This window comes from Hipposideros armiger, unplaced genomic scaffold, assembly GCF_001890085.2.
Source record: "Hipposideros armiger isolate ML-2016 unplaced genomic scaffold, ASM189008v1 scaffold_84, whole genome shotgun sequence".
NCBI lineage: Eukaryota > Metazoa > Chordata > Mammalia > Chiroptera > Hipposideridae > Hipposideros > Hipposideros armiger.
This window is the reverse complement of record NW_017731434.1, coordinates 3544401-3567986: the sequence shown is the minus strand read 5'-3', so window position 1 is coordinate 3567986 and position 23586 is coordinate 3544401. Positions and strand designations below refer to the sequence as shown.

Below are 23586 nucleotides of genomic sequence, written 5' to 3'. Positions count from 1 at the left end.
TGTCAGTTATACAAAGGAAATAGATGTCACACATTTGCTCCACTCTTCTATTTTCATCCCCAACTTAAAAAAAAAAGAAAGAAAAAGGGCTGGCCACGTGGCACATTAAGCATTGGCTTGGGATGCCAGCTCTAAGCAGCAGGGCCCCGGTTCAGATCCCACACGAGGGCCAGTGAAACTGCACCCTCTACAGCTAAGATGGTGAACAACAGCTCAACCTGGAGCTGGGCTGCCGTGAGACGCTGGCGACAGCGTAGGCTGCAGTGGGCTGCTGTAAGCTACCGTGAGTGGCTGGCAGCCGCCGTGAGCAGCTGTCCAGTGGCTGGCGACCTATCTGCCTCACCCAGGAAGAGCGCAATGATAACACCAACATGGGCCAGTGAAGCGATGTCCTCCACAACTAGACTGAAGAACAAAAGGACAGCAACTTGTCTGTTCCCCTTTTCTGATTCCCCAATGCTGTTCACCTCCCCAAATTCGCCAATAAAATCTTTAAAAATAAAAACAAAAAGCAAGTAAAGCTAGCTAATAATACCATTATTAAATAAAATGTGATTTAATTGGTTTCAAATTCTTGAGTAGGAAGATATGCTAATTATGCCTTAGTGCTTGATAATAACCAACAAGTATTTATTGATTTCTATTAAAAGACCAGCATTTTGTTAGGTGCTTGTGGGTGTGTGAAATTACCTTATTTCTTCGTAAAATCTAATAACATGTCAAGAAAAATAAAGAATGTAGACAGTGTAAGGAATGTGGACAGAATGATAAGATGGTATATACCAAAAATCATCTTTGTATTCAACCTTAAAATAGGCACATTCTACCTTATTCTTCTAGACATTTGATATTAAATTTTTGTGCTTAAGATATTTTTTTCAAGTGAGCTGCTACTTAATAGGTTCATGTTACATTAAAATATTTTAATTAGGCAACGTAATGATTAGTTTTACTCTATACAATTAGTTTCTGAAGCAAAGACCAACTTAACATTTCGTGTGTACCTGCTCAGCCCTTTTTGCTAATTCACGTTGTATCTTCCTCTTTTCTAACATATCCTGCTCAATTCTGCGTTTTCGTTCCTCCTCTGTTCTCTTCCTCTCTTCCTCTTGTCTTTGTTTCTCCATTTCAGCAAATTTACCTTTAACAGTTCCTAAGAATACATGAAACATGCTTGATATTTTGCTATGTTTCCTTTTTTGCAATTTCGTTTACAATTTACCCTTTTAATTTCTTACCTGTTAGCTTTGGAACGTAAGGCTTTTCTACTTTAGAAGATACCTCTCCCTCATCATCCGAAGCAAGCATTTCTTTCATCTAGATGGTTAAGTAAACGAATAGGAGCATGTCACACATTTAGACGAACTCACATTATATGCAGAATTTGAAATTAGCTTATAAATACAGAAAATTATTTTAATTATAATAAGCTAACATGAAATGTGGTTAATGTGACTTACAAAATGTAAATCTGAAAGGTGAAAGTGAATATTTGCACAAGAATGAAAGAAAAGAAAATGACCTCTTGCTTTCTCCTGTTCCATTCTCTCTCTCTAATATATTGTTCTTTTCTTCTTTGCTTTTCATCTCTAGATCTCCTTTGATTTCTTTCTTCCCTGGCTCTCTGCATGGCTTCAAACTTATCCTTTACATCACCTTTGCCAAGTTTTGGCACATAGGATTTTGGGACAGGTTTAGATGAAGAAAGTAGAATCTTCATTAGAAGACAATGAAGAGAAGAAAGTGAAAAAAAATAAGATAGGAAGAAATTAGGTAAAGAGAGATCAGAATAAGCAATATAAGAACCAGTTATTGAAACAGAAAATAGAAATGAGTTTGAAACCTTTATTTGAACCATTGGAATCTGATTAGATACTTTCTGAAGTTTAAATATAAAAAGAGGAAATTGCAGAAAATATGAGAGTAAAACACTTATAAACATATAGTAGAGAAGTCTCATTTTGTAAGTGCATTCCACGGAAACTGAAGGCTAGTAGAATATAAAAATTGAATACTGGATTCTAATTGTAAACAACCTGTATTTCATCATCCTACTCTATCATTTGCTTAAAAGATACCAAGGCTAATTTCAATAAATTAAATGAAGTTAAAAGTAAAGCAGCAGTTCAGGTTTTACAGTTTAAAACCTACTTCACATATTAACGTTCTTGCTCATTTCCATATCTAATATGAGCAAACTGAAGGCCAGTCCTTTATATCTCGTTTGTGGCTGAGGTGGCTTTGTGCACAAGCACTGGTTAATATTGTTCCTGCTGCACCACCCATCTAGAAGTCCTTTAAACCGACATTAAAAATGTGTAAGAAGGCTGTATCGCTCCAAGTAGGGTGAGCTCTAAGAGGGAGATTCCCAAATGGCAAAAGTGCTTCCCAAAGGAGGAATCTGGCAAAAGACTGGAGAATAGATTCTCCTCCACTCTAAAACCAGGAAAGCAAATTATTTTCAAAGTTTTTGAAAATTAAGCTGATCTCTAAAAGAACATGTAAATAAAACATGTCTTGGAACACCAGACCCTTGCTTCTCGTGTTAATGATATTGGGTTGTCGGAAAAGTCATGACATATTTTTGCAACAAAAAAGAAAAAATACGTCATGACTTTTCCGACAACCCAGTAAATTGCTTGATTCATCTGTGGCCTATGCAGCCTCTATTTTATTATGTACTTATGGTGTCATTGGCCAGTTAAAGTTTATAATTTTAGGGTGTCAGCAAAGTTGGGAGTGAGATTTTCTACGACAACTCTCAGTAACTGCAGCCAAGAATCAGAAAATGGCTAAGAAGTTTTTTTTGTAGCTGCTGAAAGATGCACTAAGAAGGATCCTCACCTGAGAGTGAATTACCGCTTTCTCCTCAGAGTATACATCAAATCTTTTTTTTTTAATACTGAAAAAATAACCTGTACGACTTATCAAGATGTTAAAATTCTACTCAGAGGCTAGCCATCATCACACCCACTTCACTATAATTCACAAATTTAATAAACATGCTTCCCATCATCAGAATCCAAGTGAAAATACTGGGCCCACGACCAGCCTATGAATTTTACCTCTTCTTAGGTTTTACATCTTGACACTACGGTATTATGAACTTCTGTATATAACCATTCCACCAAACAATTGCCCTTTCAGCAGCTCTGAAGTCAACCTTATGTTTCCCCAATTTTTGTTTTTTAACTTTTGAGACTTACCTCAGCCTTCTGGGAAATATCATTCATGTTCCCTCTGTGTATGTGGTCTTGGGGTGATTACGAAGCCTTGTATATCTTTGCACCTAAAAAAATATATTAGTGTTGAATAAAAATTTTAATAACTTAATTTTTAAAATATGCTATGCATTTTTGTGAACAGAAGTAACATGTTAATTGCTTCTTAAGAAATACTGACATAATCCAGGCAAGTTAATAAATTGTGATAGCCCTCAGCAACTTTTCCCAAGATTTAGGGTACAGAAGGAACAGCTGCATGGTGTTAAAAGATCCTTGTAAGGTTATGGCCCAGAGTAGCTTGATGAATGTATTATGTTAATATCAAGTGCACTTGCAAAGAATTTGTATTCTGCAGTTATTAGGTGTAGTATTCTATAAATATCAACCAGCTCAAGGTGGTTGATAGTATTATTTAGATTTCTTTTTACTATTTTTGTTTTGCCTAGTTCTATCAGTTTTGGACTATGTGGAATTGTCTGTTTCTTCTTTTAATTTTGTCATTTGTGTTTCATCTAATTTCAAACTCACTTAAGTGCATATACATTATGATAGTAATATCTTCTCTTTGAATCGACCCTTTCGTCGATATGAAATTTTCCTCTTCTTACCTCACTGTCTTGAACTTACCTGATATTAAAATAGCCACACCAACTTTCTTAAATTTAGTTTGCATGGTATATACTTTTCTAGCCATTTAGTTCAACCTATCTATATCGTTTCATGTGAAGTGCATCCCTTGGACACAGCATATAATTGGACCTTGCTTTTAAAAAAAGTCAATTCTGATAATATCTTTTAATTGCAGTGTTTAGTCCATTAACGTTAAATGCAATTATGTATATGGATGGACTTAAGTCTACCATTTTAATATTTGTTTCTTATTTGCCCCCTCTTTTTTTGTTCCTCTGTTACTTTGTTTCTGCCTACTTCTGGATTAATTGAATAAATTTTAGAGTTTTATTTTATTTATGGCTATATATATAATATATATGTATATATACAGCTTTACTAAGGTACACCTGATGTAGAATAAACTACACTTTTTAAAGTGAACAGGTTTATAAGTTCTAACGTATGCATGTACCCATGACTCCATCACCACCAAGAGAATGAATATATACATTACCCCCCAAAATTTTCTCAGGCCCTTTATCTTCCTCTTCTTCTTGCATCTTCCAACCCTATCCCCAAGCAGATATGCTGTCACTGTACATTTGTTTAAATTTTCTATAAATGGAATCATATTGTATGTACTCAATTGTCTGGCTTCTTTCACCCAACATAATTATTCGAGAGTCATCCACGTTGTTGCATATATCAATAGTTCATTCCTTTTTATTATTGAATATTATTTCATTGTATGACTATACCGCAGTTCGTTAGCCATTCATCTGTTGGTGGACAATTGGGTTGTTTCCAAATACTATTACAAATAAAGCTGTTAGGGATATTCATGTACAAGTCTTTCTGTGTACATATGCTCTCATGGGTAAATAAAGTGTAATGGCTAGGCCTTATGGTAAATGTACGTTTAAATTTTTCAGAAACTGCCAAACTGTTTTCTAAGTGGTTGTATCATTTTATCTTCCCACCAACAGAGTATGAGAGTTATACTTTCTACACATCCTCACCAATACTTGGTATGGTCTTCTTAATTTAGGAGACATTATAAAATTGTGTAGTGACATCACATTATGATTTTAATTTATATTTCCTTGATAACTAATGGTATTGAACATCTTTTCATATGTATCTTTTCTATCTGTAAAAATTCTTTAGTGGAAGTATCTATTCAAACCTTTTGCTCATTTTATCACTGGATTGTTTATTTTTCCATTTCAAGTTTTGAGAATACTTTATATATTCTGAATACAAGCTATATCAGATATATGATTTGCAAAGATTTTTCTCCCAGTCTTTGGCTTGTTTTTCACTTTCTTAACAGTGTCTTTTGAAGAGCATAAATTCTTCATTTTGATAAAGTCAATTTTATCAACATTTACTCTTATGGTTTATGCTTTTTGTGTTGCACTGGCCTAACCTATAACCACAAAGAACTTATCCTAGTTTTCTTCTAGAAGTTGTATAGTTTTGGGTTTTTGCACTTAGGCCTTTGATCCATTTTGAGTTAATTTTTGTATATGATGCCAGTTCTTTTTTTCTTTTTTTAAATATGGATAACAATTTTTCCAGGACTATTTACTGAAAAAAAAGTATTCTTTCTCCACTGAAATGTTTTTGCACCTTTGTCAAAATAAATTGACCATATACGCATAGGTCTATTTCTGGACCCTCCATTCTGTCCATCAATGTATTTGTCTCCCTCGATGCCAATGCCACAGTTTCTTTTTTATAAACTATCATCACTATGCCTTGATTGGTGTACCTTATAGTCTTCAGTAGTGTACTTCATAATGAGCCTTGAAAAGGTTGTGTAACTTGACTTTTTTCTTTTTTTAAAATATTCTTTTCTTAAAATTTTATTAAAATATAACTTAATATACAATATCATATTAGTTTCAGGTGTACACCATAGTTATTCAACATTTGTATGCCTAAAGAAGTGATCACCATGATAAGTCCAGCAACCATCTGACACTGTACCATGCCATCCCAATATTGACTATGTTACCTATGCTGTACATTACATCAGGCATACAGCATAGTAGTTAAATGTTTATATGACTTAAGAAGTGATCCCCCTAATCAGTCTAGTACCCACTTGGCCCTATACATAGTTATTACCATACTATTGATTATAGTCCCTTTATTTTATCATCCCCATGATTACTGTGTAACCACCAATTTGTACTTCTTAGTCCCTTCCCCTTTTTCACCTCCCCTAAATCCCCCTCACATCTGGCAATCATCAAAATGTTCTCTGTATCTTATTTGTTTCATTTAGTTATTTTGTTCTTTAGATTCCACTTATAAGTGAAGTGTAATATTTGTCTTTTGCTGTCTAACTTACTATACTCAGAACATTACCCTCTAGGTCCATCCATGTTGTTGCAGATGGCAAGATTTCATTCTTTCTAATGGCTGAGTAATATTCCATTGTATAAATGTACCAACTCTTCTTTATCCATTCATCCATTCACGGACACCCAGGTTGCCTTCATATCTTGGCTATTATCAATAATGTTGCAGTGAACATATGGACGAACACGTCCTCTCAAAGTAGCATTTTGGGTTTCTTAGGATAAATACCCAGAAGTGGGATTACTGGATCCTTCCTTGTCTCTCATTATAGCCTTTATTTTAAAGTCTATTTTGTCTGGTATAAGTATTGGTACCCCAACTTTTTGTTGTTTGTTTCCATTTTCATGAACTTTTTCCATCCCTTTACTTTCAACCTGTGTATTTCTTTCTATCTGAAGTGAGTTTCTTGTAGACAGCATGTGTATGGATCTTCTTTTCTTTTTTTTTTTAAGCTGAGCCATCCTGCCACCTGTTGGCAGTTCAACAGCTGCTCAGCTTGGGCCGGGACTCAAACCGCTGTTACTCAGAGCTCAAACTCTTGAGCGAGCTCTTAACCAACTGAGCCACTCAGCCGGCCCTGGATCTTATTTTCTTATTCAGTCAGCCACCCTATGTCTTTTGATTGGAACATTTAATCCATTTACATTTAAAGTAATTGTTGATAGATATGTAATTATTTCCATTTTAGTATTCATAATTTTGATTTTTTTTTTCTACTTAAAGACATCCCTCTAAGATTCCTTGTAATACTGGTTTGGTGGTGGTGAACTCCTTTAGCTTTTACTTGTTTGGAAAGCTCTTTATCTGTCCTTCAATTCTAAATGATAACTTTGCTGGGTAATCTTGGTTGTTATGTCCTTGCTTTTCATCACTTTGAATATTTCCTGTCAATCCCTCTGGCCTGCAAAGTTTCTGTTGAGAGTCAGACAGTCTTATGGAGTTCTGTTGTAGGTAACTAACTGCTTTTCTCTTGCTGCTTTTCAGGCTCTCTTTTTGTCTTTAACCTTTGGCATTTTAATTATAATGTGTCTTGGTTTGGGTTCATTTTCTTTGGGACTCTTATGTGCTTCCTGGGCTTGAATATCCATTTTATTCACCAGGTTAGGGAAGTTTTCCGTCATTATTTCTTCAAATAGGTTTACAATTCCTTGCTCTCTCTATTCTCCTTCTGGTACCCCTATAATGCAAATGTTGATATGCTTGAGGTTGTCCCGGAGGCTCCTTAAACTGTCCTCATTTTTTTTGGATTCTTTTTTCTTTTTGCTATTCTGTTTGGGTGTGTTCTGCTACCTTATTTTCTAAATTGCTGATTCAGTCCTCTGCTTCATCTAATCTATTGTTGAGTTCCCATAATGTATCCTTCTTTCAATTATTGTATTCTTTATTTCTGACTGGTTCTTTTTAATGTTTTCTATCTCCATTTTTATATTTCCTATCTCTTTGTTGAAATTCTCCCTAAGATCATTGAGCATCCTCATTACCAGTGTTTTGTACTCTGCGTCTGATAGGTTGCTTGTCTCCATTTTGTTCAGTTCTTTTTCTGGAGCTTTGTTTTGTGCTTTTGTTAGGGACATGTTTTTTGTCTTCCCATTTTTGGCTGCCTCCCTGTGTTTGTTAGGGAAGGCTGTTATGCCTCCCAGTCTTAGTAGAGTAGCCTTATACAGTAGGTGTATTGTGGGACCCAGTGGCTCAGTCTCCCTGGTCACTAGAGCTGGGTGCTCCAGGAGTGTCCCTTTGTGTAGGTTGTATGTATCCTCCTGTGATCCTTGAGCCTTGGTTGCTGTTTGCACATCAGTGGAGGGACTGACCCTCGGGCTGATTGGTTGTGAGGACTGGCCATGACTACAGTGGAGGAGCTGTTGTGGAGGGCCTGACCCTACAGAGCAGGATTCACTTTAGCAGAGTTCTGGTGCCTGCCAAGTATGCCCTTTGGGTGTGTCATCCTTAGAGGTGGCTGGGAGATGCTTCAGCTTGATTTGAATCTGGCCACTGGGCATGCTAGCCTCAGGGGCACCTGGGAGGGGCCCCGCTGCACACCAACTTCATCCCAGCCTGTGCCCTCCCCAGGGCCACCTGGCATGATCCACAAAGCAATCTGCAGATGGCCGCCACATCTGCTGGGCTTGAAGGCGTCCTGAGAGGCCAAGCTGTGAACCCAGGCTGGCTGCCACTAGTGCCGGGCTTAGGGCTGCTCAGCCAGAGGTACAGGACATGCCGAAGCCAGATGCTGCTTGTCTGGGTTTTGTGAACCTTTGAGAGACTTTAAGAAAGTCTGCAGCATGAGCTAAGGCAGGTGGTTTGCACAAAAAAGCCACAGGAAGTAGCTTGGGTGTACCTGAAAGTTGGGTGAGGCGTGGTCTCAGAATCACCAGGGTGGAGCCAAGAGTGTTAGCCAGGCAGATGCCGACTCAGCTATGACGTCTGCCTGCATCTGCACGCAGGGAGGGGGAGGGCTCAACCAAGAAAAAATGGCTTCCACCAGCTCCTCCGTCCAGTCCTCATCCTGAGGTCAGACAACTCAGTTCCTCCCCCTACGTTCCTGTTGCCTCTCAAGCTGCTACCCCAGTGCTGGAGCTCAGTGCGAGTCCATCAGCAAGTAAGTCCATGCGCTGTCCCTTTAAGAGAATCACCCGGGGAATCTAGCCGCCTGCCATTTCACTCAGTCCCAATCTCCACTGGTTTTCACAACCAGAAATTATGGGGACTTCTCTCCTGGGCACTGGAACTCTGGGCTGAGAACCCTGGTATGGCGCTGGCCCCCCTTGCTACTCTCAGGGGACCCACCACAGCTGAGATATCCCTCCCAGTTTTTAATGGTCACACACAGGTGTGGGACCAGCCTGTTCCATGTTTCTGCCCCTCTTACCCATCTCAAGGTGGCTTCTTTTGTATGTCCTTGTAGGGCTTTAGTTCAGCAAAATTTCAGGTGATTCTCAATGATGGTTGTTTTGTACAATAGTTTAGTTGTCATTTTGGTGGTCATGACAGAAGGTAAGCACAGTGTTTACCTACTATGCCATCTTGACCGGAATTCTGGACTTCGTTCTTTTTCAAAGTTATTTTGGCTATCATTTGCATTCATATATTCATTTTTGAAGCAGATTGTCAATTTCTGTAAAAATGCCTGCTGAGATTTTGATTGTGATTGCATTGAATCTGTAGATGGATTTGGGGAGAACTGACATCTTAATAATATTGAGTCTTCTGATCCATGAACACAATATATCTCCACATTTATTTACATCTTCTATAATTTTGTCTCAGAAAAGTTTTGTAGTTTTCCATGTGCAGGTCTTTCATATCTTCTGTGAGGTTTAACTCTAAATAATTTCATATTTGTTGATGCTATTGTAAACAGTATTGTTTTTAGACTTCAATTGATAATTGTTTGTTGCTGATATACATAAATATAATTTATTTTTTGTATTCTGATCTTATATCCTGCTATCCTGCTAAAGTAACTTATTAGTTCCATTGGGTTTTGGTTTTTTTTAAACTTCATCAGATTTTCTACACAGATTGTTATATCATCTGTGAACACAGTTCCACTTTTTCCTTTCCAATCTGGATGTCTTTTTTTTTTCTGGCCTGATTGTACTAGGTAGAACTTCCAGTACAATGTTAAGTGCAGTAGTGAGAGCATACTTCTATGCCTTGTTCCTGATCTTAGGGAGAATATACTCAGTCTTCCACTGTTAAAAAAGATTTTAGCTATAGACTTTTCTTAGATGCCCTACATCAGATTAAGTTCCTTTCTATTCCTATAGTGCTAGAGTAATTTCAAGAATGGATGTTGAATTTAATCTAATGCTTTTTCTGTGTCTATTAAGATAATCATGGTTTTTATTTTTATTATGGTGCATTACATTAATTTATCTTCAAATGTTGAATCACTTTACATTCCTAGGATAAACTTCATTTGGTCATGAGGCATCCCTTTAACATATTGATAGATTCAATTTGATAAAAAATTTTTAAATATTGTATCCATGTTTATGATAGATATTGGTCGGTAGTTTTATTTTCTTATAATATCTGCTTTTGTTAACAGAGTAATATTGCTCTCACAGAATGAGTTGAGTAATATGTTCTTTAATTTTTGTAAGAGTTCATGTATTGGGCTGTCAGAAAAGTCATGACGTATTTTTTCTATGTGTTTTGTTGCAAAAATGTGTCATGACTTTTCCGACAACCCAACAGAATTGGTATTACTTTTTCCTTAAATGTTTGCAAGAACTTCCCAGTGAAGTCATCTGGGGCTAAAGTTTTCTTTGTGGGAGGAGAAAATATGATGGGGGGGTGGGTGGGACATGATTCCATGTAACTATTAACAAGGTCCCAACTGTTGTTATTTAATAGGTCTGTGGGTGTTTATTACATTATTAACAACAATTACCTAATAAAAGCAGACCACACATGGGTGAGAGGGTGTCATTAACCAAGGTTTATGAGTAATGTAATTCTATGTGCCTGAGATGAGAATAACAAATAGCTCTAGTCCTGTTCTTTTATCTGAGCCACTATATTTAGAGTTACCTATTAGATATTTCTTCTTACATAACCAACAAACCCTACCCTTCATTCACATAGCTTCTCAGACCTTAGAGTTATTTCTGGTTTATTCTTCCATATCTCCTAAATTTTAATAGATTGTCAAGATCTGTGAATATTTCTTTCAAATTTGTTCTTATATATTACTCACTATTTCCACTACCCCCATACTAATACAAGCCTTTGCCTCACATTTTGATAATCACAATTTGATAATAAAACCTAAATCCAGATTCCAACTCTGTTGCTTCATAGCTAGGATTAGACAAGATAACATATGTGAAAAACTCTAGAATAATACCTAACATTAGTAAGTATCAATAATTTTGATTAATTTCATGACTCTCATTCTCCCTCACTACAATGTACCCTCTTCAGTAAAAGCCTACATTTCTGTGCAGTGAACATACATTGACATATTATTTGTGTGACTTAAAAGAGCGATACCAAAACGTATGAGGAAAATTTGAGCAATCTCACATGGGGTTATAGGGATTGATAGTTTTAGCTGAATTATTTGGCCAGACGGAACTTCACGAAGACATTTTTTTCCTGGTAAAATGAAATAAAATTGTGTGGCTTGGTGACAGTGAAGAATTAGCCTGTCAAGAGTAGTCCTGAAGAATAAATGAATCAGCTACCCCTCTTCATCTAATTAAAAAAATCTTCAAATTATAGCTTCACTTATTTATAGATTCAGAATAAAATAAGATTGACTTTTACATTTACTATGAGTAAAACCACTTAAAATAGTTTTTAAAATGTCATTTCAGTATTCTGAGCTCTTATTTTGAAAGCTTGTGAAAATTTGAACATTACTAAACTTTATCTTTTTTGGTTAAAATCTATGCAAGTGATCCTTTGCTAACAGTTTGCTCTGTTCTGCATTTTGAGGATAAAAGTTTTAGCAAAAAAAGTTCATTAGCTTTTTGTACAATGGAATTGTTTTCTAAGGTGTAAATTACAAACCAATAGAACTCATGTCTCTTAAATAGTTTTATGTCAGAGAAAATAATTTCAAAATCAAGCAGATATTTATAGGATGCCTTTATAGATATTTTTATAAAAGTGTGACTCTGCCTGGTAGAAACAACAGTGTATTTCAATTGCTAACTCAATTGTCTTTCTGGGCTAAACCAAGGTTAAAGGTATGAATTTGACTACATTTGGTTTATTCACTTCACAGGAAAGAACTGTTCCACGGTCATTGATTGTATTGTCTTACCTAAACCCACTATCTCACTAACACATCCTTTGATCAAAATATGAATAAAATTAATGATGCAAATAATTCAAGCTAACATTTATTAAGTCTTTACTGTGTGCCAGGCAGTGTGCCTTGAGGTTAACAAGCATTATTTTATTTACTCCCCACAATAACCCTTTAAGATGAATACTACTATCAAACCCTCTCTCAAAAATTAATCCAAGCCCAATAATTTAATATTTCTTAAAATATTAGTACAAGAATAATGCCTTGGACTTCATCTAATAGGATTTGAAGTCTTCTGTAAAATCTTACGAATGTGAAAACTGAGACTTAGAACAAAGTCAAGTGACCTGCCCAGGACCACACAATTAATGAGTGGTGGGCGGGGGATAAACACAGGCAGTCTGACTACAGTTGCGTTCTTAAGCATTGTATCATGCTGATGCCAAAGTACAAGTGGTGTGTGCGGTGGAGAGAGGGGGTGGGAGGGGCATACCAACTAGTGTTCAAGGTTGTACCTACTGGTGTGATCAACAGAACTTTAATCCAGTTATTTGAGAACCACAATTCTGAGCAGCAGAATGTGTTGGAAGCCAAAAAGGCACGATTGATAGTATTCTCCACATTTAGTGAATTTGTCATCTTTAGTTGGCAACTGGCAGTAGAACATGGTGTTGGGTAAGTCAGAAACAGGTATTTTGCCCCATGTGAGCAGCAGAGAGTTTTTATTTAAGCAACTTCTTTTTAAATTGATTCATGCTAGCAGTTATTCTCTTAGAATTACATGGAGTTAAGCAGACACACAGAGTCAAGTGTTTAAATGATTCTTAGGAGCTGTCTCAGCTGGTTGTGGTTTACAATTCATGTAGTGGACTCACGCATTTGTGATAAAGTCAGGGACTGCTTTGGTCTCTGATTTTTCAGGTGCCCAAGTCAACAACATGCAAGTAGCACTCTTACTGTTGTAATTAATGATAGTGAAGAATCAAATAACAGTATTTACACGTGTGTCATTCTCCTGATTAAGGAAAACACTATCTCATCATTCTGTTAAACTGCCAAAAGGACAGAAGATTTCTGAATTTCTTATCTAACAAAACATGATTTAACATTATTTAACATTTGCTGTTTCCTAGAGTAACCAAATTCGCTTTTAGTTGTATAAGGACAGTGAGAATTTTGGTGTTATGAAGGCTTTTAAAAGTATTAATTGATTCCAGCAAAATCATGGCACAGACTCTGAGCTGTTCACATTTTAGTGAATCTCAACACTAAATCATCAGTCCATCATGGAAGTTCCTGTGGAAGAGAATCACAGACATTGACCTTTAGTCAAGGAATGGTGCCATAATGCTCTCTAAACTGTAGCTGAAAATTTTCAGTTTCCTTAAATCCTCTCCTTTTTGTCTCCTATCCTGTCCTGTCTCCATCTTCATTCCACAATGCTCTAAAGACTCATGCCCTTCCTTCCTCCTAGAAGGCCATAATCACCTTCAACTCTGCCCAAAAGTCTCCCTCTCTTTACTTATATCAGCCAACTAGGGACCATGCATTGAACTAAATAATAGCTGCTCAATATGTAAATGATCATAATTATATGTGGCAGAATGTGTATTATAACATTTTTAAAAATTCAGAACAAATGGCATATACAGGTTCAATCTTGTCATAACTTTTCATAAGCCCTCATACAAAAATCTACAAACTCATGCATTTTTCAATTTGATAAAAAATTAATTCAACATAATTTGAAATCATGTAAACTACCCTATTATAACTTTTGCTTAAGGACCTTTGTAGTAAAATATTCAGAATTATAAATATTCCCTAATAATAATTTCTCCATTAATTATTGATTTTTCAAAGACATTAAGAAGACAATGATATTAGAAGCACTGAAGTTAGAGCCAAAACATTTGAATTAGAGTATCTGTTTAGATTGTTTATTAGATGTTTGGCTGGACAAGCCAGGTAACTTCTGTGAACGCCAGTCTTATATATAAAATAGGCATACTAATGATTTTCTCATTACATCGCCAAATAAAATGGACCATTCCCTCCTTCTGAAAGTCACTGCTACATCTGGCACCCCTGGTCATTCCTTCATTTGGGAAATCCTCCTTGCTTGGCTCCATCCTCCCCCGTTGCTTTCCTATCTCTGACCATTCCTTCTCTGTCTCCTTTGAGGGCTTCTTTGGCTCACTCTGCTTAGATGTGTTTGCCCCAGATTCCAGTCTTTGCTCTTTTCTTCTCACTCTACACTTTTTCTTCAGTGTTTTATGCACTTTGGTAGTTTAAATGACCTCGTTAGCCTCATCTCTCCCTACATGTCCCTCCCACCCTTCCACCCATACTGAAATACCGGCATACCAGACGCCTTTGCACAGGTAGCTCCCTTGCTTAATGTTCTGCCCATTCCCTTAATCTCTTAGCTAACTCCGATTCATCCTTCAGTTCTTAAATTATCACTTTTCTCCAGGAAGCTGCCTTTGACTCTACAAGACGGGGTTAGGTTCTTCTCCCGTGTGTTTCCATAGCACTCCCCACGCTTACCCGGATTGTAGCATTCACCAGTGTATGCTAATGACACCTCCTTTACCAGAATGTGAGCTCTTTGAGAGTAGAGACTACTTTACACACACTGTTTCCATGGCACTTAGCATGTGCCTGGTATATAGAAGACATATATAATAATTGTTTGCTGAATAAGTAAATCTTGCCAGCTTCAAGGTGAAGCATTTTATAAATGTTTAAGGATTGCCTGGATATAATGCATGACTATCATTATGATTATCCTTATGCAGGAATATGATATAAATAAAATACACCATTCATTACATAAATGTTTTTATTAAGCATGTACTATGCGCCAAGCACTCTGCTAGGCACCAATAAATACAGCACTGAATAGGTGGATGCTATTCCTATTCTCATGTTAACTGTCTTCTGACAAAAACTTTCAACAAAAGCCTTGAAACAGGATCTGTAGCGATCCAGTCTGCTTTGCTATCTGCAAACACAGGTAGGGTTCTAACAGCAACTACACTTGATACAGAATTGAAAGGAAGCATCCAGTTAGATGCCTAAGACCAACGGCTTCCATTCTCATCCACATTTCGCACTTTTTACTTCTATCCAGGCTTTCATCCACACATCTGGTAGACTTTATGTTCCTTTCCCAGATTACAGGGCATTGGCTCCTTTCCATTGCTTAGTTCAATGCCTGTTAAATAACAAATTATAATTTAAAGCAAACCCTAAAAGCCATCATGGAAGGATTTTCAATATCCATGGAGTAATGATCAAAACTGAGAAGTCTAAAAGATCCTATTCCTTTGACTCAACTTCCCTTAATAAACTGCCTGTACTCTATTTTTAAATCCACTATTGGGCATTTACAGAGGATTTTTAAATTAATCTTTTGGAAACATTCTCAAATTCCAGATATTCATTCAATCTTTGACTCATTTTATCATCTCCCACTTTCATGCTTTTTACATATATTTGTAAACATTTAACTTACTCGTTTATAAACTCATGTGGAATTTGCTGCTTTATTTAGCACAGAGACCCCAGCCCCTCCTCCGACTTCATATAAGTATGCTTGCCAGAAATGCTCATATATATTTAGTATTCACTCATATCACTACCTTTTTGATTAATTACCTTACAAACTTAAAAGCTATAAAATTCACAGTATTCCTTTAACAGTGTTCTCTCCTTCAAAATCCTGATTAACATTTTTGATTATGAAATCTTTTCAATAGGTACCAGAATCCAAGTGTGATGAAGACAAAGTTATCTCAGTTGCTACAGGGAAGCTGTTTTAAATGCAGTTCTTCAAAGTTCTTAACTGATAAATATTATTGGAATAATAAGTATACATGATTAGTAAATTGAGGTTTCAAAAACTCCAGAGTAACTTTTAGCCATGATTCTTTGAATGTCTTATTACCGGTAACAACTTGCCATTCTTTCTGCCTTCACCCAGGCCCACTAGGCTGTCTGCTCAACCACCGCACTCTCTACCCCTCGGTGCTCCTTGAGTCTAGGCTACACTCCAGCTCTGAGGGTATTCACTGCACAGGGCATCATCGTCAGAATTAAATTTCTCATCTAGGCTTGTTAGGCCTTCTGCAGGTTCCCTCAGCCTCTGCTCTCCCTGTCTCCTCCCATTCCTTCACCCTCCCAGGTAGACAAATATATTCAATAACCTTTTTCCACCTCCAAGACGATTCTTAAGCCACTTCTTTATCAATAAGATATTTCTCCAAGCTAATTAAGATAGACATGGTGGTTTTCTCCAATTTACCCTAAGCATGGACTTTTTTTTCTCCTTCAGGCTCTGACACCTCTAAATGTACTTAGGCTTCTTGATGTATCTGGCATAAACTTTAATTATTTTCATATAGTTAAACATCTCAGACATATCAGTCTAATCTGTCTTCTTTTTTATTTAACTTTTTATTATGAAAAATTTCAGACATACAAAATTAGAGACTAATATAATGAACCTCCATACACTCATCACCAAGCATCAACAATTATCAGCGTTTTTTCCATGACCTTAAACAATACAAAGTCTGTTTTATGTATTCTGCGCAACATCTATTTCAGCGTAATGCACAAGTCCTTTGTAGATACTTTAAATCCTATTCTAACTGCAACCACCACATCCTAAGAACTACGCAATATATCCTAATATCCCCTCAGAATTTATGCCCAGAATTAAGCCCCATAACTCTTGCCTTTTATTCTTTCTAGGAAAGACATTAAAATAACCACTGAAAGAAAACTGGTAAATTCTCATTTGATGAAGTCATTAAAAAAATTAAGTTACAAATATAAATAAAATGTAAGGATTTCTTTTTAAAGCTACATTAGAGGAAAGACCTGGAGTCTCTATACTGAATAAAGGAAAAGAGTAACATTTTTGTACATCTCTTTAATATTTGGCTTAATAAAGACGGGTACATTCTCATATCTGCTTCTGCATTAAAACTATTGTGATATGTAGTTCTGACTGAAGTATATAAAGAAAAGATGGCCTCACACAGATACATAACTGGAAAAAGAAGGACTTCACAGGCCCCAAAAAGGTCTTGAGGGCTCCCAGGGATTCTAAGACCACATTCTGAGATTTTCTGAATTATTGTAAAGAAAATTCTGTCAAATCATATAAGTTCTCATTCTAAAAAGGGAGTAGTTAGATTCAATACTCCCTCACTGTATTTTAAAATGCTAAATGAAGATTAGTTTAACAACTTAATTCCTATACTCAGTAACCTGAATGCCAAAGGATTTTATATCTGGAATCTCACAGACTTTTCTTAATCTAGTATTAAATGACTTTTCTGTCTGAGCAGGCAGGTGCAATGACCTTCATCACCTTAAAGGGGCAGCAGCAACACTATTCAGCCCCACTGCACTTTTCTTAGTGTCTAGGATCTCAGACAAGCCAGCTGAATTGTTATCAAGAATGAGAGAGAAAACACTGACAAAAGGATAAGGCCGAACATGTGGCTCGTCAACATGTTCAGTGATAAGAAAGAAAGGCTGGGATGATAAAGGGATTCAATAATGCCATTCTAACATATTAAGCATTCATGTTAAATGAAGTCACATAGGTATCCATTTAGGTTTCAGAGGAAATACTGCAATGGTACTATAGCCTGTCCATGATTTACCAAAAAAGTTGCATTTTTTTTTCAAATTTGACAGATTAGGTCTGTATTTACAATATAGTATTTTTGTGAGAAGAACCAACTTTGGACCAGATGTTATGCCTGGTGATGGATACAAAATGTAAGAGATAGGCTCTGAAATCAAGTAACTTTGTTGGGAGAGATAAATGGCACCACAACTAATTATAATATAAAGTAGTAAGTGCTACAATAGCAGTTTTATATGGGGCTATAGAAATATGGAAAAGATGATGATGGGGTGAAGGAAGGGGTTGGGGACAAGGAGAGTTACACAGAGATGGTGACATTTGATTTAGACCTTGAAGGATAGGTAAGATTTCCCAAAGTGGAAAAGAGGGTGAGGGCATCCAGGCAAAAACAAACAGACAAAAAAAACACAACATAAACAAACACACAAATCCCTGATGACCCACTGAAAATTGGGGGAGCTATAAGTTGTCCAGTGAATCTATGATAAAACTAGAAAGACAGGCTGGGCATACAGACTGGAAAATTCCTAATGCCATAGTAAGAAAAAGTTTAGACTTTCTCCTACAGGCAATGGGGAACCAGCAAAGGATTTTTTAAAGCAGGAATGTGACTTAATCAGATATGTATTCTAGGAAGAAAAAAGAGAGACACTGATAGCAATGCAGAAAATTGGAGTGAAATGGAGAAAAGACCACGGGGAAGAGGACAAGTACAATGATTTCGGCAAGAGAAGGTAAGGGCCTGAGTTGTGACAGTGGCAGGAGGAATGATGAGTTGGAAGAGGCATTTTAGAAGATTTGACAGGACATGGTGACCCATTCATCCATTTATTTAATGAGTATTTATTAAGCTCCTGCTATATGCCAGGCAAGGATACTAGACTGTGGAGAGATGTAAGTGAACAAAAAGGTAAGTCCCTGCCTCCAGGGAACGTATACCGCAGTGGGGGAACTATCGCAAGAACTTTGGCCAATTAGATTTGCAACGGTAGAGGTGAGAAGTGGAATACTGTCAAGATTTAACTCAAGGTTTCTAGTTTGAGTAAATGGGTGGACAGGGTTACCATTAATTGAGATTAAATTTAAAAGCATGTTTGAGGGGTCAGAAAATGAGTTCAGTTTTGAACAGGTTTTACTACCTGTCAGAATTTCATTTGGGGTCTGGTTATACATGTATTAAGAAGCATGGATTTTTAGAGCTCATTATCTAAGGACCTTAAAGATCACTTAGTGCAACCACTTCATTTACCATATGAAAAAATGGGAGTCAAGGACAGATTCAGCGACTTATCGAAGGTTGTAGGCTGTGCGGTAGCGGGACAAGGAACTAGACTCCAGGTTTCTTGACTTTTAGTCAACTATGCATTTCACTCTATCCTTCTCCAATTTTACCTAATTTAAGCATGTGAAACACTATATATATATATATATATATATATATATATATATATATATATATATATATATATATATATATATATATATATATATATATATATCTCCAACGGTAATACTAGTTGGTATGAACTGGCATAGCAATTAGTGAGACAGGCTTTAAGAGGTTTTTGAAAATGACTTAATGGCCTGATAAAATATGTTTCAAGAATAGAGTATACTTTACGTTTGGTGCCAGGTGGGTACTAGACTTACCAGGACGGATTACTTCACAAATTATATAAATGTCTAACCACTATGTTGTACACCTGAAACTAATATAAAATAATATTGAATATCAACAGTATTTGAAAATAAATAAAGACACTGAGTGTAAATATGCTAAAATAATATGTAAACCTAGTATTTTCATTAAATTAGAGCAAAACTAATTTCTAGCCATTAGTTGTTGAAAGAAATCTTCTTGATAACAGGATTATTCATCTTAAAGCTTTATAAAGTAATAAACAATATATAAATGTGTGAAAATTAAAAAAAAAAAAGAATAGAATATACTCTGGGGCTGTTATAAAATAATTTCCAGGTTGAATACTAAGGTACGAAGCTCAAGCTATGAGACAATATGTAAGCCTCATAGTAGAATATAATATTAAGTACAATAGATTTATCTTAAAATATGCATGCTAATGTTCCTGTTACAGAACTTACTAAGACCTCTGTTTGACCTCTAAATTTTCTAAATTTAATTAATTTCCTTGACTTTTTTAATAATGCAGTTGAAATATTTCAAGATAGCAAATAATGCAGGAATCAAGAAAAGAATTTTAAATCATAGCTCTATCATTTACGATGACTGTTTCATTGTGTTAATGTATTATCTGCTTCTTCAACGAGGACAGGATTGTCAAGACAGTGACAGCTTTAAATCTGCATTTCATTAAACTCAAGTAAATTCTTAGTCTCAACTTTTAAGAAGGTTTTAGACAGAACACTTAGCTATATACACTACAAGTGTTAAAACCTACCTCTTTACAGTCTTTGGAACAAGCAACAACATTGTTTTGAGTGTGATAATATGTGAGTAAATTTTTTATCATTTTTCACTTGTAAAAGAAACAAACTTAAATATAATGTAACTTTATTACATTTAACTATTGAAGGTTGTAACCTTATATTTTAAAAATTATATTATAAAAATCTATCATAAACCTCATCACATTCCAAAAATATGAAATTAGATCCTATTCTACCTATTTGACATAGTGATTTTTTTTCTTACTGATACACAATTCCTTACTGATAACCAAGAATCTTATTTTCAACCTGTCTTGACATTCTTCTGTTTTAATAATATGTAATACTTTGCATTCATATGACTGTATGTGATCTTTTTCAAAGAGCCTTCGCCATCCTCTGTGCCCCTGGAAGGTAAAAACTGCCCTACTCCGTTCTTTATTCTTAGCATCTCACACAATAATTAGGACACAGTACAAACTCAATTCATATTTGAGCGAGTGGATGAATGACAAAGAGATAACAAGAAAAGTGAGCCAAAATTAGCACAAATAAAACTTATGATTGATATCTCCAAAAGGAGGGCCTATGATGAGGATGAATGAATGAATGAATGAATGAAATATAAAATAAAATAAAATGGAGTGAGTTTACATTAAACTAGACATCATGAAAAATCAGAAAGTTAGGGTTTCAGGAAGTTGGCTTCCCAAGCAAATGACTGTGGTCACCTCTGGGGGAGACTAGGCCTCCTCACCCTCTCTGCAAGTGTAAGATGGCCTTTCAATGAAGGACACAGCTGATAATAGGAAGACCCAGGCCTCTAAAACAAGTAGGAGGAGTGGAGAGGCAGAATAGTAAGCAACTCCCCTTTATGGCGGACCTCTAGGGGTCGCAAAAGCTCTCCTGAACTATTCCGGGATGAGGAAGGAGTTCCTAGGAAAGAGTTCTTTTCCAAAAATATCTCCCCCATGCTTTCTAAAATCCTACTAGTTAAAATATTTTATTTTAGTTAGTGATACATGGTCCCTTGCAGTTCAAAATGACAGTAGCAATTACTGTCAACGAATGTGAACTTCTTCCCGTTCCTATGATCACATTATTTAAGAGAAGGATTGCTAGCCTAAATATATCAACAGCATTTATAAAGTTTAGGTTACTAGTGCCAAGTCCGGCAGACTTCCCATCATATCATGACTTCACACTTGCCCTAATACTTGGACCAGGGGACTGTGTACTCAAGTATCTAGTGTCAGGTAATGTAAGTTATTGTTATGTAATATGATTAACAGGTAATGTAAATGAGTGATGACTAGTGTAAAACAATGGGGAATGGCATCCTATCTCAGGCGGGAGCCACTACTTAGTTCCAGGGTATTGTTGCTATGCAGTTATGTGGACTCAGTTTTGCCAAAAATCTTCCAATTTTTCAAGACAGGTTGGAAATCCATATTTTAATATAAAATGTACCAATTTTAAAGCATGTCTGTGGCTGAAAGTGGCTTTTTGGCTGCCAATTTGTGGCCCCTGATCTAAATAAACAGGGAGCACTGAGAAAATGGAGACAAGGGGAGGCCTATGGTCAGAAAGGAGGAGGCAGCGTCAAAGGGGAGGAAAGGACAGGAAAGAGGCACAGAAAGGAAGGAAGAAGTTAAACTTCACCAACCTCAAAACCTCACCTAGGGAGCCCCAATCTACCTGTCTTCCAATCTGAGAGCAAAAAGGAAGAGATGACATGAAGGAACAAAAGTGGGGGAGGGGTAAGAACCAGTATTGAAACGTACTAGATGGAAGATACTGCATGAGATGCTTTCACATATGTAGTTTCACTGGGATATGGCAATGCAAGGGGAAAAAATGCTATACATAAGGAAAAGAGGGAACTATATACAAATACTAAGAGTAGGCATGTCAGAATTTGGCAGCCCCTTTTCCATTGTCCATAATTTTTAACCATAAAAATGGCTCTATTAACTCTATAATTAAAAAACAAATTTGACTAAAACTTAAATAAGTTGGGTTTCTGGGTAAAGATCTACCCATCCTAGAGTATAGAAAGTATACCACTTTTAAATAGAAAAAGAAAATAATAATTCCAAGTATATGTAAATATTATATAATTTTGCAATTATACAACTAGAAAAAAGAGAACATGAAAGAAACTACACAGGTGATGTAGACCACAGATTGATTAAATAAGAACCGAAATATGTGAAATTGTTAAGACTGTTGTAGGTCATTTTCCCTCTAAATAATAGACTACCAACATGGTTTTTGTGTGTGTGTATGGCCTACATACTTTAAAATGTACTGAGTTCTCTTTTGTAAAACCTTTTAGATATCTGTGCATCTGTTACATACTTTTCTATATTTACTGCATTGTTTTCTTTATTGTAGGCATATAATTTTATTTAAACAATACTTTCATTTGCCTATAGGGTGTTTCAAAGATAACAGCAGGTTTGGGTTTTTTTCCCCTTAAATGAAGTATGTCATTTCAGGCTACTTGGGCTCTAAGCAATCTTAAGTCCCTGATTAATCTCTCCCAAATATACATATTTGGTTTTCATTTTGTTCACAAATGAAACCCTAGCCTAAATACTACAAGTGTAATTTCAGGGGAAAAAGACCTTTCAAAAACCTAGATAATGCATTCCTTTGTTGATACTAAATATAGTCATCTCAAGATGACATACATTTTCACAGTGATCAGTCTTACATATCAGATTTTCAAAAATAGCACAGATCCCATTTTAAGATGAGCAGGAAAAATTGCTATTCACTACATTTCAGTTTTAAATGGATTTGAAAGTGTGAATCTTCAAGTAAAACTGAATTACATCAATATGGAATTGAGGGAAATTGGATTTAAACAAATTTTTAAATGTTTTTTGCGTAGGGTTCTTTAAAGGAGTTGTTGCAGATAAATTACAGAATTGCACACATTTTTCTTTAAATTATTCAGTTGAAATGTAAAATATCTTCAAAAATAGGAGCCTAATACTGTGAGGAAGAATCTCAACTAACTATTGATACATTAAATAAAGTTTATTTATACTAAAAAACCTTGTCCCTCAATTTGAGTAATGTATTTTTACATCTTACCATATCTTAAACTCAAAAGAATTTCAGAGACTTATGTGTATTCTGAGTTTGTTTTATTTTATTTTATTTGTGTTTATGGCAGCAATTTAACCTGTAAAGGGATTAGGGGGGAAATAATGTGGTTCACTCAATGACGTGTGATTAAGATTGTATGAATACTTCAGATTATTTGATCACACTACCCAACACATAGTTATGTTGTGACTCGCTGGCCACTGGGCCCGTTACGTGAATTCATTAACAAAATTTAGCTGATGAATGATGCTCCCATTGCTCTGCTCATGGAACTAATTTCTGCCTTTATAATGGCTTACTGCTTTTCTCTACCTGCCTCTTTCCCAAGGACAGACATTTTGTTAGGACATAGCCTCATGCTATTTTTACCTTGTCCTCTCTTCTCTCTCTCTCTCTCTCTGTCTCTCTCTGTCTCT

At 35.9% G+C, this 23586-nt stretch overlaps 1 protein-coding gene across 9 annotated transcripts in view; it reads right to left on the bottom strand.

Annotated features, from left to right (window-relative positions):
- Positions 1 to 23586, bottom strand: part of NEXN (nexilin F-actin binding protein) — a 44594-nt gene that overhangs the window by 19728 nt on the left and 1280 nt on the right. For 6 of the 9 annotated variants that reach the window (XM_019644014.1, XM_019644012.1, XM_019644016.1 and 3 more), the window contains exons 2-5: positions 3207 to 3289; positions 1523 to 1714; positions 1239 to 1317; positions 1005 to 1153 (exon numbers count right to left, since the gene is read on the bottom strand). In XM_019644014.1, the coding sequence (XP_019499559.1) occupies positions 1005 to 1153; positions 1239 to 1317; positions 1523 to 1714; positions 3207 to 3233 (447 nt within the window). In that variant the 5' untranslated portion in view covers positions 3234 to 3289. The remainder of the gene's footprint in view (positions 1 to 1004; positions 1154 to 1238; positions 1318 to 1522; positions 1715 to 3206; positions 3290 to 23586) is intronic. The other 3 variants (XM_019644018.1, XM_019644017.1, XM_019644019.1) reach the window with 1 other exon arrangement.